The sequence below is a fragment of the Psammomys obesus genome, unplaced genomic scaffold (genome assembly GCF_907164565.1).
Source record: "Psammomys obesus unplaced genomic scaffold, mPsaObe1.curated_primary_1811, whole genome shotgun sequence".
Classification (NCBI taxonomy): domain Eukaryota; kingdom Metazoa; phylum Chordata; class Mammalia; order Rodentia; family Muridae; genus Psammomys; species Psammomys obesus.
This window is the reverse complement of record NW_026585689.1, coordinates 16,392,716-16,411,270: the sequence shown is the minus strand read 5'-3', so window position 1 is coordinate 16,411,270 and position 18,555 is coordinate 16,392,716. Positions and strand designations below refer to the sequence as shown.

At 38.1% G+C, this 18,555-nt stretch overlaps 1 protein-coding gene across 1 annotated transcript in view; it reads left to right on the top strand.

The window, feature by feature from the left end:
- Window positions 1–18,555, top strand: part of Nsun3 (NOP2/Sun RNA methyltransferase 3) — a 58,064-nt gene that overhangs the window by 20,694 nt on the left and 18,815 nt on the right. The window contains exons 4-5 of the mRNA XM_055593492.1: window positions 3,435–3,589; window positions 4,493–4,614. Of these exons, the coding sequence (XP_055449467.1) occupies window positions 3,435–3,589; window positions 4,493–4,614 (277 nt within the window). The remainder of the gene's footprint in view (window positions 1–3,434; window positions 3,590–4,492; window positions 4,615–18,555) is intronic.

The following is an 18,555-nucleotide window of genomic DNA, read 5'->3' as shown; positions in this document are numbered from 1 at the left end:
TTAGGTATTAAGTTGATTCTCTGTGTTAACCTAAACGTGCTACTTTTGGCTCTTTCCATTATGCAGGTGCTGCTTGTTTTATGTTCAGTTTCTTGTCTTTTTTTATCCATTAGATGTGATCAGGATTCCGTAAAGATTTCTGAAGCTTAACATATGACTTTGTCTGTGCTTAAACATTAGGTATTTTATCAGGTCTTTGTGCTCTAGCTGTGTTTATGCCTGCTCTTTCAGAAATTCTAAGTGGTTAGCATGAGTCTTGGGCCTTTCTGGTACTTGAGCACTAGATGGCACCATAAATCTAGGTTTATTACAATTCGACTGTTCGGTTTTTCTTTTTTGTTTGTTTGTTTTGTTTTTCATTACTGTTGCTGGCTCAGCAACCTGATTCCTCAAGCCTCATTTTGTCACATAGTATGTAGTTCAGAATGAACTACAGGTGTGTCTAAATGTAGTAGTTTGTCATTACAAACCTTACTCCAAAGCTGGGGTAGACCCATATGGCTCAGCCATTCACTGGTCAATGGTCAGGCACTAAAGCTATGTCTGGTTGTGTGCCACACAAGAAAGGACAGAGCCAGGTTCTTACTTGGTGGCTTGATGCAAATTGATGCACAACTCCCTCCTCTTTTCTTATAAATAAATAAATGAATAAATAAATAAACAAACCTCCTTTCTTTACATTGACTTGTGTGTGTATGCACACATGCGTGCATTGGGGCCACACATGTATACTTGCCAGGGTTTGACTTAAGGTCAAACTGACTTGCAGTAGTCAGCTATCTCCTCCAACATGTGTATCCACGGGATCAACTTCCAGGAGTTAGTTGTCTTCTTCTGTGCATCTGTGGCTCAAACTCAACTCACACTCCTTTGCGGAAGATTCCTTTACCCACTGTCCATCTCGCCAGCCCAGTACCCCTCTTTACTTGCCTTGAGGTAGACAGCTGCGCCCTCTGCTTTGTCTGGAGTCAGGGAGGAAACGGAGTGGCTAGTTCCATGGTTAAAAATACTGTAACCTTGGGTTATACCTAGAGCCCACAGCCTACCAAGACCACCATAGCAGTGGGACACTGAGCCCTACCTTGCTATATATTGTCTGTTCTTTAGGTAGATTTATGTTCAGTCATGGTCCAGAACATCTACAACCAGCCACAAGAGATGCTGGCAAGGTTAAAAGTTTAGTTGATGGTTGCATTAAGGCAGGTTTAGGAGCTCTGTCACAGTCACTGGCTTGTAGATTAGGATTGCTAGAATCTTCCCAGTGTTACTTTTACCAGCCTGGCATTGAGTTTTTGCATCAATTTTAACATATTGGTAACAATCTCAACATACCTCAAATGTATTAACGAAAAGAAATCAAAACAATGCCCTTGGAGTAGTTTTACCAAGAGTGAGCCGATATTTGACTTCTCTGTTCTCTCTTCCTGTGTCTTCCATCATTTCTCCTGTCTTTCTTCTGTTATATGAGTCTGAAGCTGTGCATGCCTGACTGCTGTCTTGTCTTTTTTATCCTTGCTTCTGTGTCCATGTCTGTATCCCTAACAAAGAACTTCCATCTGTAGTTATTTGAACAGCACAGAAAACATACATGGGAAGTGATACAGGATTTTAGAGCAGAGTTTTCAAGGGATGAAACTTCACTGAGTTCAGCTGACCCCAACAAACAATGCTGCAAACACCACTGCAAACAGACCTATCACCCATATGAATGACATTCCCAATAGTCATTAGGAATATTTGCTTTAAAACCTTATTTTCAGCCTCTCTATTTTTAGCATTTAATACCATAATGTATATTCACACATGCATTACTTGTGGGCCAGGGGCATGGAAATGTATATATTTAATATTTCAGCTATGCATTTGCTTAGATTATAAAAACTAGTTACATAGGAACTCCACAATTAAGGCTGATTGTTACAATTTTCTCTTAAAGGCACAGGCTGAGTACATAGTACTCAGTCTTAAGTCCTTATCTTAAGATGCCGGTTTTAAGTAACCTCAAAGTGTATTGTTAACTCTGCCTATGAGTTTCAGAAGTTAGTCTCTTTCAATGTATTTTCATAATAACGTATCACTTCCAGTTCTTAGGGAAATTCCTGTGCTCACTTCTCTTACTGGTTAGTAGGATGAATCCCATTTGTTTGTTTGTCCTCCAGGTTGTGGAAGGAGTATAGATTTTTTCCTGGGCTACCAGACTTGATTTCATCTGAATTTCACAGAGAGGTACTGAACAGTATCAAGAGTGTATCTAATGGTGATATACACACAAGTCTGCCCCACAGACGTAAACACCTTCCCATGACACTAGGCATGACTCAGGGCTCCATGTCTAAGCTTTGGTCTGAGCAAGTGGAATTGGATCCACCGTGGTGGTCTTAGCATTCTGCGCAAAGGCAAAGTCCCCTGTTCAGTTTTCTGTTTGTCTTCCAGGTTGGAGTCTGGCTTCTTAGTCTGCTTCCCAAGGGTGGTGGAGGAATGGTGTCAGCATGTAGCTGCCTGGCTAAGGAGAGTGTGTAGCCTTAGTCTGCAAGTACTAGACTAGCTGTGAGGGCTGTGAGACTGTCTGGGACAGGCCGTGCTACTGGGTTTCAAGCCTACATCTGGACTTCTTAACTTTCCCTTCTCCCAAGCAGGACAGATCTCTTTCATCACACTGCCTAGAATTGGAGGGATGTTGACAAGGACACCTCTTCCTTTTCTGCTTTCTTCAGTGCTAAAACCAGACACTATCTCTCACCTGGCTTCCCAAACCTTTCAATGCAGTATCTCTCTGGGAAGACACTGAAGGGTTTTCTTCAGCCACCATCTCTTTCTCAGTTTCTGTCACATTTAATCATAACAGCCACTATGCATGTATGATCTGTACTTTACCAGTCCCCACAAGGAAACCAAGGCTGTTACTCAGCTAACTAACTTTCCTAGGCTCTCAGCTCACTTTTTGAACCCATGTTTCTCTTACTGGGAGCTTGTATAATTGCATATAATATAGTGTGTGTGTCTATATATATATATATATATATATATGTATATGTATATGTACTGTATTACCTTCATTTAAAATGACTATATTGTACCAGCAAGAAACTTTACATGCCTATCAGAATATATTGCTTATTTTCAACAGCTGGTACTTCAGGGTGAAAATTGTATGTGAGGTATTTGTTGTTAAGCATATCTAGGAATCTGTAAGTTTTCAAACTAAATTTGATTGAATAAGCATGAGAGCTTTTGGGAGGACATGAGGCAAAACATTGTGTAAATATTTTATAAAGTATGTATGTATTGTTTTTAAAATTATATAATGTTTACCTTTGAGCTATATCTCTATGTAAATCTGAAGCATTGATTTTTTTTTCCTGAAGTTTACTTGCTAAAAGTAGAAATTTACCAATGCCATTGTGTTGGAACACTTTTTAATCTTTTATATTTAGGTTATCTTCTTTGTAACGAATATGATAGCTTGAGAGTGAGATGGCTGAGACAGACATTGGAATCTTTCATCCCACAACCTTTGATAAATGTAATTAAAGTGTCGGAATTGGATGGCAGAGCTATGGGAGATGCCCAGCCTGAAACATTTGACAAGGTACTTTTATTGTATTGTGAAAACCTGACACCCTACCAGTGAGACGGTATTGTGTTGCTCTGTTGTTCTTTTCTGTCTGCTTCCAGATGGTACATTTCTCAGTGCTCTGGGAGATTGTGATACAGTGGATATGGGGGCATTTTTCATTTGATGCTTAGTATGGGTCAATGGAAACATTGATGTCGGGTTTGGCTATTATAGAAAGGTTTCTGTTTTCTGGTACCTCAAAGTTACTCTGGAAATGATCAGTTATCATTTGAACCAGTAAAAAACATTTGTACATTTTACTTTAATTCAGAAACATTTCATATCAGAGTGTGATATTTACTCATTTCAGTAAATTAAAATTGAATTTTTAATTCTTAAAAATAAACACTGACTCTGGGTTCAGCCTCCAACAGTGTAAAATTTTTTTAAGATATGAAAAAAATACTCACGAGTTCAGAAATAACAGTTATGTTTTCTGAAGTTGAGTAACTTTTGTAAGCTTTAGCTATAGTCATCAAGGATATTAAATTCAGCCAAGTGTGTTAGTGCATGCCTTTAATGCCAATAAATGGAAGGTAGGTGAATCTCTTGAGTCTAGGCCAGCCTAGTCTATAGTGTTAGTTCCAGGACAGCAACAGCTACACAGAGAAACCCTGTCTTGAAAAACCAAAAAAGAAAAGAAAAAAGAATATTATTAAATTCAATTAATAAATAGATGCTTAGCCTGCTCATGTTTCTTCTCTCCACTGAAGACACTGCAAATAATTTTTTGTCAACTGAGGCAAATATATAAAAGGACTTAGAGTGTCGAATCTTGGTTCCCTAAGGCAGTGGTTTTATTTATATATGGTTCGTCCTATAGCTGTTCCACATACCTCATCCTAAGTTTGTTTGCATTGTTTTTGTTCCCTCCAGGTGTTGGTTGATGCTCCATGTTCAAATGATCGAAGCTGGCTCTTTTCCTCGGACTCTCAGAAAGCTGCGTGTAGGATCCAGCAAAGGAACAATTTGCCTGTCCTCCAGGTAGAACTCTTAAGGTGAGGGCTGTTTATTCAAAAGCTATTTGGGTTCCTGATATAATTTAAAATAGCTGCAGCCAAGCATGTCAGGCAGGTAAATGGAAAGCTTTCTTGTAGGTGTTCTGATTAATTCCTCCAAAGGTTGCAAGCAAAATATTGCAAGCTTTATTGCTGTATTGCCTCTTCTGCTCAATGTGTCTTTCAAAAGACATCAAGGATTTTTCTGTGATTCAAAGTTGTTTTCTTACTTGTTTTGTCCCAAGCCAAGGGCTTATCATGCTATTTAACCAGACTTAGAGCTGTCTTCCTGAGGAAGTAGTTCTGAACCAGATTCTTATTTTGGTAATTTTCTAGACAAGTGAATTTCCTAGGGAGATGTGACTACTAGTTTTTCACATTTGACTCCCTCAGTGTTTTTTTATTTTTTCTAAGCTGTAAGCAGTGAGGCTTCAAGTATTTTTTTTTTGTTTTTTTGTTTTGTTTTGTTTTTTTTATCTCTCATGAAATATCCTTCACTGTTTTGTATTTCTGCCATTACCAGTCTTTTTGGATTTTTTATTTTATTTAATGTTTTCCTTCCCACTTTGTCTCAATATATTGTTTTCTGCTTGCTTCATTTTTACAAACCATTTCTTATTAAAGTTCTTAAATATCTGCTAATTTTTAAATGAGTATTTTGGTTTAAATTTTACTCAATCTACATTTAAAATATATTTGTCAGGATTTTGAATTTTTGTTTCTTCTTTTCCTCCTCCTCTTCCTACCCTTTCTCCTCCTCCTCTTTTTTCGAGTGTGTATGTGTGCAGACATGCACACCGTGGTGCATGGTGCATTTATGGAAGTCACAGAACAATTTTTGGAAGTTGATTATTTCTTTCTACCATGGACTCCAAGTATCAGGTTTGCAGGGCAAATGTTTTTTCTTGTTCAGATATCTCACCTGCACAGAGTTGATAACATCTTAAGATGTCTTCCTTCTTTCTTTCATATATATATATATATATATATATATATATATATATATATAAAATTTTTTTACACTATTTTGCTATATAACCTACGCTGGCCTCTAAGACTTTTCAAGTGTTCAGATTATGGGCATGAGCCAGCACATCAGCTAAAATGTATTTTTAATTATACTTATAATATCTGTAAATACTGATACTGTAAAAATTGTTAAATGATATAAGCCTCTTGGCCATACATATAACCACATACCAACTTTCTTTAAGACAAGACTAACCATTGGACTTAAGTTTGTTTTATATTCCTGTAAACTTTCTGCATCAATCTCTGTGTATGTAAATATACATAAAGAAATAGATTAAAAATACCAGGTGCTTTGTGTGCATATGTTCTATAACTTGTATTTTTATTTGTAGTATTTCAGTCTTTGTATACATCTACTTTGTTCTCAACTTCTGTGAACTATTGAAGAAGAACAGTCTAATGAATTCTGTTTTCTTTCTCTTTCAAAAATGTTTTTGCATGCTGTCTTTTGTCTCAGTGGACAGGCACAGTAGGATTTTTCTTGATTTTATTCGTATTACGTTTCAAAATATATGATGCCACTGTGTAGTCTTCATCACAGTTTACTTTGGAGACTGCATAATCCCTCTTAAACTGTTCTTTTCCTGACATTTGTGATTATGTTTTCTTGCTTTGCTCCTTACATGAGGTTGTATCTTCTCTATATTTTTCTTAATTTGTACTTATCTCATCTCACAAAACTTTGTTTCTTTATGAGGCAAATATCATTTTACTGTCTGATGGGTTCAAAATGATATAAATTGCTCTATTTCAAATATATATCTAAACTGAGTTTTCTCCCTAGCCTTGGACGTATGCACTCAGTAACCTACCTGAGAGCTCTAGATACATAAGTCTCAGTTAGGTTAAAACTCATAGGTCATAATGCTTTATTAGTCCCACTGCCAAAATCAGCAAAATTAAAAATGAAAACAAAAACCTTATCAAACTGCCTTTTCTCTGTCTTAGTAAGTGCCATGCTGTCATGTCTTTGCCTAAGTCAAAAAGCCATCCTCAACTACTCTTTTTCTCCTATATCCAATCAATCACTAAGACATTTCAGTTGTAACTGTTATGTATCTGTCAACTCCATCTAGTTCTCTCAATTCTTCACAGCTTTACCTAGATAGTGCCAGTATCTATCTCTAAAATGATTTCAGCTGGCTTCTGACAGCTCTCTGGTGTGAGCTCTACCACTTCATTGTGCACAGAAGCCAAAGAGATGCATCTAACATGGAAATCTGAACTCTGACTGTCCTGACAGTCTTGTAGTGCTTCCCCCTTAGCAGCCAGATTCCCAGCTCTTTTATTTTTATTGATGTATTATTTATTATAATGTATTCACTTTGTGTCCTGGCTGTAGCTCCCTCTCTCATATTCTCCCAGTCCCACCCTCCCTTCCTCTTCTCCCCCTATTCCCCTCCCCTAGTCCACTGATAGGGGAAGTCCTCCTCCCCTACTGTCTGACCTTAGCCTATCACCCCTGCTCAGACTGCTCACCATAGGCAGCCACCATGTGGGTTCCCTAGTGAGGAGAGCAGGGGCTGTCTCTGATGGACTCAGTTTGATCACCTCCCCTGGAGGCGGGGGTCAGCCTTGCCAGGCCACAGAGAAAGATGATGCAGCCAGTCCTGATGAGACCAGCTCTTTAACATAATAGTCAAGGCCAGTCTTCAGCCTGACTAGCTCTTTCTTCATTAATCTTCACTATCTTAAGTCTTCCCATGTACTGTGTTTCAGGAGAGCAGCACCTCATAGTCTCTGCTGTTTTCAGGCCTGAGGTCTACATTTCCTGTTTACTTTGCTTTAGAGCTCTAATTCATTCTAACCTTTCCTTCAGGAATCAGCTTTACTTTCCCTTTATTAAAGCCTCAATCATCTCACTAGGTCTAGGATTTATTGATATTCTTAGGATATCTTCAGCTTTATTGAAAATGGTGTGTATGGGTGTGCCTGTGTGCGTATGTGTGTTTGTGCTGTGTGTGTCATCACTCTCCACTAGACATCCTTATCTCTTTCTTTCAACAAGAGTGTAAACATCTTGGACACTAGAATTTTTATTTTCAGTGTAGTGCCCAACATATAAAGGGCTCAGTTAATAATTGTTTAAAAAACAGGAAATCCCAAAGCCTGAATATTTGGTATACACAGCTATAATTACACCGGCCAAAGTTAATCTGATCAAAATAATCTTGTAATCATTATTGTGCTGTAAGGTAATTAGGCATGAAGGTAAAGCAATTTACATACTACATTTTAATTACTATAGCTTTTACATAGACAAAGCATGCTTTTGGTTTGAGATTAATGTTATTTTCTTTATGTACTAAATTTTCTTTAAGATGCTATAGGATGTTAGTCATTATGAAGATCATTACATACTTCTATCTCCTAAGAGTGCTGTTTCTAAGTAGGCCCTCTATTCTGTTTTTGTAACACATTGAAAAGATGGCTTATGTTAGAGTTGATTGACAGGGCACAAAACTGTCAGTCACAATCAGCGTCAGTGTTCATGTCTCATATGTAACTGGGAAAGGCCATCACTGCAGGTTTCCTCCATCCTCTCCTGTGCGCGGTGGTTGCAGACTTGCATGTGTTGCCTTGGATTCCTAGGCTGCTCTGGAGGGAGATTGCTAGAAGCAGGTGATACTCGTATCTGGCTAAGTGATAGTGATGAAAAGGGCAGAGAGCCAAATACAGAAGCCACAGACACATTAAAAAATGATTTCCTTATACAGACAAGTCTTAGGGTTAAAAAGATAAAGCATACCAAACAATCTTTCCTTATCTCCCATTCTCCACTTCAGAAAACGATTATGATAATTTTGTAAATCAGAGAGACCACTGTCCTTTAAAAAGGTGCTTTTTCAGCCTCTGTTTTTAATTTTCCTTGAATACTTTTTTAAAGAACTGTAAAATCATTTTATTCTGTAATATGAGATAAATGGATTTATATGCAATTTACAAGAGAGGAAATGGATATGTATGAGTCTTGGCCAAACTGTAAAGAATTGATAAATCCATGCTTTCATCTGTGAGGAACAGTTAGGAAAAAGCAAACACGTGTTGCCTGGCCTGATACTGTGGACAAAGGATGGTACTCAAAAGTGAGAGAAGCAGTAGATCCAGATAGTAAGCTAGACTTGTGCCTCAGGCACTTGAGAGAGCTGAAACCATCTATGGACCCTTTGCTGAATTTTTTTTTTTTTATGATTCCTTAGAGTTATGATTCCTTCATAGAGTTTAGAATTTTAGCTTTGAAAGTTAATAATCTATAGTCATATATTAATATTGCACATGTTTTGTTGATACGTAAATGAAAAATAGTGTGTTAGTTCATGGAAAGGTTTTATGTCAATTTCTAAAAAGAACTGTTAGTTGCTGTGTAAGCTATTTTGTTGTTGGAGGTGTTCTTTGGTGCTGAAGATCAAACCCAGAGCCTTGCAGATGCCAGGCAAACACTCTATAGCTGAGTCTCTCTGTCTTCAGCTCTAATATTATCTTACAAAATCTTTTAAAACTAGATCTATATACAGTTTATATGTAATTATGACAATAGTAATTTATGTACTGTTTGTAACATTAATACCTAAAACCATGAAAAGCACAGTGATCACAGAAGACAGATTCTCAAAGCATATGAGTTCATTGCAAACTAAGTAGGGACTCTGGCTTATATGAAAATCTCTGAGCTTTTCAAGGTTGAAGATCCAACTTATATAAAATTCTATTTCACAAACATCCCCTAACCTAGTCTTAGAATATGAGGGTTAAGATTAAGAATTAAAAGAATAATTGAATATAATGCAGTTCTATTCATGAAATGCTGTTTAAAGTACACCTTTATGATTGCTTTTCAAAATAATTTTTGAGCCAGTCATTCCTACCATGTGTATATACATCTACACAACAGAATTCTGTCACTCCATTTACATTTCAATGTATATAGAAGAATATAGATTAGAGAAATATGCTGAAAATGATGAACACGGCATCCTTTTAGAAAGTCCTTTTGATATTTGTGCTGGAGAACTTTACATGATTTGGGGTTGGGAAAGTGCTAACTGAAGAGTATGATTTATCACAAAAATATAGGTATCTTATTGCAGTAATGTATCATGTCATCCATTTCCGAGAAGAAAATCAATCACACGCAAAATGCTGACCCCTTCTGGTTTTCTTTTCTTACCACTTGACAAGTAAAATTTAATTTGAGAACTCATTGAAAGAGGAAGCTTAGATTATTGGGTAATGTTTTGAAAATTTGTATAAATCTTCCAGATAACAAGTCTTAAAAAGTGGTACGCTGACAGCAAGAATTGTGTTTTAAAAGAAGCAATAAAAAAATCACTAGCTTTTACTGTCTGATGCTCTGGAGCGGAGCTTGTGACGTGGACTGTGAGCCTTTATCATTTATCAATGGTGAGCAAAGAGTCAGTCTGGGTATCCTTGTATAATCACAGGCTGTGTGGTTCCACCAATGTGGGAGGTTGCTTCCACTATTTCTGCTATGAGGTATGTTTTCCACTCAGAGTTCTTATCAGTCTACTTTGCATATTGTCATCACATGCTTAGTCATACATGTTTTGAATCCAGAAAACAGAAACAAATTATTTTGCCAATAATAGTAACACTGAGTTTCTTCCTCCTGTTTTTTTTCTCCTCCTGTCTCTTTTCATATTTCAATTAGGGTTAGGTGGCTAATCATCTCTCATTTAGTAAAGTATGCTTTTTGTTGTTTTATTTTGTTTTTTGATGTTGAGGATGAGGCTCAGGAACTTACACATACTAGGTTCATGCCTCCTACCACCCCTATACACATACACCCAGCCCTTACATTCGTCCTTTTTAATGATAGTTGTCAGAATTTTCGTATTAAATGAAATTAGAGAAAATTCAGGAAAAATCAAACCCTATAATTTGTAGTTATTGTGTTTTCACTCATAAATGAAAACTTACTGTGGATTTTGTCAGTGGCTGTCTTTAGCACTATGAAATACAATCTTAGTATAAGATTTTATCAGTATTTATTAATGTATCAAGTATTTGTTAAATACCTACTCTGTATGATACCTGCTAAACACTGTAAATAATAAAGTATGTACTTTTCATGTCCCAGGAAAACATCAGAAAATGTAATAATGATTGTACTAGAGAAAATAGCTAGAGGGTAGCTAAGGCAAGAAAATTAGTAACACACACATACACAAATAAGTATAATTTTAAAAAGAAATATTGGCTTGTAATATCAGTGCTTACTAGTTTATTGTCTTCCCCTTGTTTTGAGATACATGTGCATGTTTGGGGCAGAGGGCAAAGCTGATGGTTGTCCAGTTGGACGACAGTCCCTTTGCCTGGAGAGTCATCTTTTTGGTTTTTCAAGACAGGTTTCTCTGTGTTACAGAGCCCCGGCTGCTGTCCTGGACTCACTTTGTAGATGGGACCCACCTACCACTGCCTTCTAAGTGCAGGGATTTCTAGTAGATGGCTACTAGAAAGGCATCTTACTGCCCTAACACTTGATTTCTCTTTTGCCAAACTATTTGTTCTTGAGCCAGACTATATACAACCCAGTTCTGTTTCATTGCTAAAGATAAAATTCAGGACCTTGCCCACACTAGGCAAGTATTCCATAATGGGCTCTTTTTGTAGGGCTCTCCTTATAAGTTTAACTGTACCTTTGACTAATATTTAATTTAAGAGCTATCTTATGTAACTGAAAATAACTCATTATTAGGGAATAGTAATCTTTTTCAGTGATTTGATTTCACTTTATAAAAAATATTTTTGTTAATTCTTTGAGAATTCCATACATTGTGTTTTGACCATATTCAACTCCAGTTCTCTCCCTTAACTCTTCACAGACCCATTCCCACCTTCCTCCACTTAACGATTCCTGTGTCTTCCTATTTTGATTCAATGACATACTGACTTCAGTTTTTGCTGTCCATTTACTTTTGGGTGTGTGGCCATCCACTAGAGCTTGGTTGACCTACTAGGAGCCACAACCTTGTAAAACTCACTGCCTGTGCTGAAGCCATCAACAGTTCCTAGCTGCTCAGTTAGAGATGCGGCCTTAGGAATTCCTTTCCATTCCAAGGTACAATGTTAACTAGCTTGATTTTGTGCACGCCACCACACTTGGTTTTATGTTTGTTTTGGGGAGCGTTGTTTTGTTTATGAAGACAGGGTTTCTCTGTGTAGTCCTGGCTGTCCTGGAAGTTGCTCTGTACACCATGCTTAGAACTCAGTGGTCAGCCTGCCTCTGCCTCCTGAGTGCTGGGATTAAAGGCGCGCAGGAATCAGTTTGTTGCTGTTTGAGTTCATCAGTACAGTGGTCAAATCAAGTTTAGAAGACACTGTTTTTTTTTTGGTTCTGATTCTTTCTGACCTCTGGCTCTTACAATCTTTGCATCTCTTCTTCCATGATGATCCCTGACCCTTGACAAGAGAGTGTAATATACACAGCACTCTACACACTTATTCTGTGCACTTTGACTAGTGAGTTTCTGCATTAACCACTGACTGATGCTCAAAGAAAATTCTTTGTTCTTCTGATTTTTGAGAGGAACACCAATACATAGTTGTTATAGGGTCATTACTAAACTTGGACTTTATCAATTCAGCTAGGGTGACTAGCCAGTAAGCTCTGGGGATCCACCTCATACCTTTCCCTTAGCATTGGGGTTGCAAATCCATGCTGCTGTGCTCAGCTTTCACAAGGGTCCTGAGGATCAAATTTAGGTCTTCATGCATTGATGGCAAGTACCTTACCAGCTGAGCCATCTCTCCATCTCCATAAAGATTTTCAAAGTAGAGTGTAACTTCCCTTAGTTTATGAAACATGTAAGACACCACTGGTATTACCAGAAGTTTTCCATAGTAACTTGATGCAGACTTTGAACCTAAAGCCCTGACACAGCCTTCCAAGTGCCACAGATTACAGGTCTGAACTACCCATGTATGTTTTTTGCACTTTCTAAACATTCTTCCACTCAGCCCTAGCTCCAGCTCTTTTATCCTCCTTCCAATCTGATTTTGAGACAGGGTCCTTCTGAATTGTCTAGGCTAGCCTTGTGAACTAAAATGAGCATTCTACCCGTGCCTCTCGAGATTTGGCATAAGTGTGCCTTACTACACAAGGCTTCGAGTATTCTCAAGTGCTATTTGGTGCCTCATAGTCTTCTCCAAAACTTCTCTGTATTAGAAACAATGATCCCTTCACCTGGTAGATACGAGTAGATCAGTGCACCCTGCTAATCACAGCTCCCTGCAACGCTTCTTCCATCAGAACCATGTGCTATAGCACTTGACCTCATTCCACCATTCACTACAGGTTCCTGAGTTACCATGCTGTTGACCTAAATGGATTCACTAAAATGCCATCACTAAACCTTACAGGCTTTTAATTATCTTATAATCTGGCCACTGCAGGAGTCAAATGGCTTCTTTCTTTAAGAGGAGATGATTGTTTTTCTCTAAAGAATTATTCAGGTCACTGTGACTCTGCTCTGTAAAGACAGGGATTCTACAGCATCAATTCAAGGAATGTCTATAAAGACATAGGGTTCTATAGCACGGGTCTAGGGAACATCTATAAAGACAGGGTTGTACAGGATTGATTCAGAACACATCTTGAGGGTATATATGAGAAGATCTTGATCTTGAGAGCCTCTTAATCTGCACCCAAAATATAGCTAGATGTGTTATCTTATCTGGGTAAAAGCATGGAAATTTTATTCAAAAACCTTTTATTGTTAGAAAAAAAGGTATTTAAAAATCATTGCTAAAGAGTTCTCTGTTGACAAACAAGTTTGTCATTAACCAAAGTGGATTGGTTCTCATGGATTTTCTTTTCGTTTTAAAATTTTTTGCATGTTTAAAAAGTGCTTTGATCAAACCCACATCTTAGACTCTCCTGTCCAACTCTTCCCAGAACACACACACACACACACACACACACACACACACACACACACACACAAGTTCTGTTGATTTGCTTAAATATTTTTTTGTTTTAATTTCCTTTCTGTGTATAAATGAGATTTATTTGGTAGATCAAAGTCCTTATATTGAAGTTAGGCAAACTTAATGGTGTGTTGTCACTCTGTTCATTTAGGCAGCAGCAGCATCTTAAATTTATTATATTCAGTCTTAAGCAGAGAAATTTTAATACTTATCTTTCCCCCATACACATATTAACAACATAATTTAACTTTGCAAAAGGTACACAAAGTTTAGATATCTTCAAGTGGAAATTGGTAATAAATGTACTAAAGTTTGTCCTTTATAATCCCTGCTTCAGGAGTATCTTATACCATTTCTCTGTTCTACTAGTCTTATTTAAGAAATATCCATTCTTCAAGGTAAATACTTACTGCCAGAAGAGAGACGGTAATCATCAGTGTGCTTTCTTTTCTTATATTGACAAAAGTCTGGCCAGTGGGCATGGTGCTTCTGAAAATAGCAAGCTTGGTCCTGTTTTTGAATTTACAGAACTTCTTTGATAATAAACAGTTTGCTACCTAGAAATTTGATTACTTACTGTGAGCACAGTGAAAGGTACCCTCAAGGCTTGTAAAATAATACTTTTAAAACTGATGATAGCACTGGATAGCTATCAACCGAGAAATATCTGTGTTTTGATGTTTATAGTACCTGAAACTTAATTTCAAATCTGCATTTATTTGACAGATTGCACATGAGCCCCAACTTTTCATCATAATGCTTTTGTATTGGTATGCATAATCACATAGGGATATTTGATTTGCCTTCTTGCCCAGACTGCAGCTTTCCAGCAGCAACAGTAAACTGATAGGAGTGGGGATGATGAGGCACAGGCAGAGGGGAAGGAAAGAAATGAGAACCACCATAAAGGAACAAAAGCAGGATAATTTGAAAGTAATACTAGAAACTGAGGGTGAAAAAGAGACATACACAAGATAGAAAGGTAAAATAAATGGAAGAGCTCCTCCCCAAATCTCAGAGTAAGGAAAGGTATGGATGCAGAGGGATTAGACATTTGGGCTTGAGGAAGGCAGAGAACAAAGCAGAAATTTGAAGGACTCTTGAGAGTCAGTTCAGAGATGCTTTTATAGTTTGTCAAACTATAGAACAGTGATTAAATTGGTTCTGTTATTCCATCAGATTAGGCTAGTATCTTCTTTAAAAAATGAATTTATTACCTGTTTTTTTAGACCAAATATTTTCTGTTAGATTTCTCTTTCTTAATGAAAAGACAGGATCTGAGATAATTGGTATTTAAAATTAATTAGTTGTGGTTTTGGTACCACATATCTAATTTTTAAATTAATAACTCTTATGGAGTCCAGTTACTTACTAAAGGTTACCATAGAGGCAGGAGAGATGATTCAGTGGTCGTGAGTGAGTACTGCTCTTGAAGAGGCCTAGAGTTTGGTGCCTAGCACCCATGAGAGATGGCTTACACATCCTGGTAACTCCAGCTCCAGGGGATTTATCACCCTCCCTTGGCTTCCACAGGTACTGCACTTACATGTACAAAGCCGCAAAAAGACACTCAATTCAACACAAAATTAAAAGCAAAATCATTAAAACAGCAACAATACCACTTTACCAGAATGAGGCCGTACTACTCTCAGTAGTAGCCCCCCCTTACTGATTGCTTTACTTACCATGGGGCTTACCTGAAACCTATGTTGGCATGAAGACCTTTTTCATTTCTTATACATTGTTGTGAAAACCCTTATTTTTTTCTGCAGTGAAGCTTCTGGCTTCTGTTATATTCATACGTCTTGCAACATAAAAGTTAGAGGCTGCTTGAGCTTTTCTTTACTCATAATTTTTTGAATGTTTGCTGGAATTAAATACATTCTCATGTTTCATGTTGAGTATTTTCCTTATGGCCTCCCTCTTAAGGTAACATCCATTCATTACGTTAATTTTTTATTGATTTATTATTTATTACAATTTATTCACTATGTATCCCAGCTATAGTCCCCTTCCTCATCTCCTCCCAGTCCCACCCTCCCTCCCTCTTCTCCCTTTATGCCGTTCCCGTAATACACTGATATAGGAGGTCCTCCTCCCCTACTATTTGACTCTAGTCTATTCTGTTACATTTTAATATTACAAGCTAAGTATAGTGGTTTATGCCTGCAGTCCCAGTACTCGGGAGACTTGAATGAATTCTGTGTCTGCCTGACTTATAGCAAGTACCAAGCCAGCCAGAAATTTGTAGTAAGACCCATCTCAGAACAGAAACAAACCAAATAAATGGACATGTGCAGAATGATTATAACATAGCCATTATTTTAAAGAAGCTGAAAATACATTGCTTGGGAAAACATACTAGGGGATTTCATAAAAAATCAGTGAAGGTTTCAGAGACTGCATACTTTGCAGTGGGTTTTGACAGATGAATCTGTGTTCACCTGATTTAAAAAAACAAAACAAAACAATGCGGTTTTTTTGTTTGTTTGTTTTTGTTTTTCAGGGGGGATGACTTACATAAACCTTAGAACTAAGCTTATAAAAAGAGACAAAGAAAAAATTTAATTCCATGACTAGGTGTTTAGTTACAGAATGGTGCCTGTCTGGCTGCCTGGGAGCAGAGGAATTCTATGTTTGCTTGTTTAGAGAAGAATCTCCCCGTGTGCTACAATGTATATAGTCTGACAATTAGATCTGATCTACTTACAAGAATTGGCTACATAGACTTCACTTTAGCTGAGCAGGGTGGCCGCACACAAAATGGGGAGAACCCAGGAAAGTGAAGAGGAATACTTCTTTGTTAGGGTTTTTCTTATGAAGAGATACCATAACTATTTCAACTTTATAAAAAACAACATTTAACTGAGGCTGGCTTATAGTTTCAGAACTTTAGTCCATTATCATCATGGCAGGAAACATGGTGACATGCAGGCAAAAATGGTGCTGGAGAAGGACCTTGATCCCAAGACAGCAGAAGGAGACTGTGTGCCACACTGGATAGCTTGAGCATAAGAGACCTCAAAGCCTGCCCTTATAATGACACACTCTCTCCAACAAGTCCACACCTCCTAATAGTTCCACTCCCTATGGACCAAGCATTCAAATATGTGAAGCTGTGGGGGCCATACCTATTCAAACTACCATACCATTTTTGTATTTCCAAACCCTTTGTAGGTCTCTTGTTACTCTTAAGCTTCTAACATTAATGGTGTAAGAGGTCTATAGAGTAGCTGTTGGACAACTCCATCAGCTAAGTGGTCCAGACTTAGAAGTTGAATGATAGCCTGTGTTTCCAATAGGAAGTATGCACAGCTACTGTATTTTTTTTTAACTTTTATTTTTATTTTTTATTAATTACACTTTATTCATTTTGCATCCCCCCATAAGCCCCTCCCTCTTCCCCTCCCGATCCCACCCTCCCTCCCGTTTCTGCAGTCATGCCCCTCCCCAAGTCCACTAATAGGGGAGGTTCCCCTCTCCTTTCTGATCTTAGTCTATCAGTTCTCGTCAAAAGTGGCTGCATTGTCCTCTTCTGTGGCCTGGTAGGGCTGCTCCCCCCTCAGGGGGAGGTGATCAAAGAGCAGGCCAATCAGTTTATGTCAGAGGCAGTCCCTCTTCCCATTACTAGGTAACCCACTTAGACACTGAACTGCCATGGGCTACATCTGTGCAGGGGTTCTAGGTTATCTCCATGAATAGTCCTTGGTTGGAGTATGAGTCTCTGGGAAGTTCCCTGTGTTCAAATTTTCTTGTTCTGTTGCTCTCCTTGTGGAGTTCCTGTCCTCTCCAGCTCTTACTATTTCCCATTTCTTACATAAAATTCCAATTACTCTGCCCGACAGTTGGCCATCAGGCTCAGCATCTGCTTTGATAGTCTGCAGGGCAGAGGCTTTCAGAGGCCCTCTGTGGTAGGTTCCTAGTTTGTTTCCTGTTTTCTTCTGGCTTTCAGATGCCCTCTGTAGCAGGTTTCTAGGTTGTTTCCTGTTTTCTTTTTCTGATGTCCATCCTCTTTGCCTTTCAGGATGGGGATTGAATATTTTAGTTAGGGTCCTCTTTCTTGCTTGGTTTCTTTAGATGAATAGATTTTAGTGTGTTTGTCCTACGCTGTATGTCTATATGAGTGAGTATATACCATGTGTGTCTTTTTGCTTCTGGGACAACTCACTCAGGATGATCCTTTCCAGGTCCCACCATTTATCTGCAAATTTCATGATTTCCTTACTTTTCATTGCTGAGTAATATTCCATTGTATAGATGTACCACAATTTCTGCATCCATTCTTCAGTTGAGGGGCATCTGGGTTGTTTCCAGCTTCTGGCTATTACAAATAAAGCTGCTACAAACATGGTTGAGCAAATGTCCTTTTTGTGTACTTGAGCCTCTTTTGGATAAATGCCTAGGAGTGGTATGGCTGGATCTTGAGGAAGCGCTATTCCTAGTTGTCTGAGAAAGCGCCTGATTGATTTCCAGAGTGGTTGTACAAGTTTACATTCCCACCAGCAGTGGAGAAGGGTTCCCCTTTCTCCACAACCTCTCCAGCATGTGTTGTCACTTGAGTTTTTGATCTTGGCCATTCTCATGGGTGTAAGGTGAAATCTCAGGGTTATTTTGATTTGCATTTCCCTAATGGCTAATGAGGTTGACCATTTCTTTAAGTGCTTCTTTACCATTCAGTATTGCTCTATGGAGAATTCTCTGTTTAGCTCTGTTCCCCATTTTTTAAGTGGATTACTTGGTTTGCTGCTTTTCAGCTTGTTTGAATATACTGGGTATTAGCCCTCTGCCAGATAGAGGGTTGGTGAAGATTCTTTCCCAATCTGTAGGCAGTCATTTTGTTTTGATGTCGGTGTCCTTTGCTTTCCAGAAGCTTTTCAATTTCATGAGGTCCCATTTATTGATTGTTGCTCTTAGAGCCTGTGCTGTTGGTGTTCTGTTCAGGAAGTTTTCTCCTGTACCAAT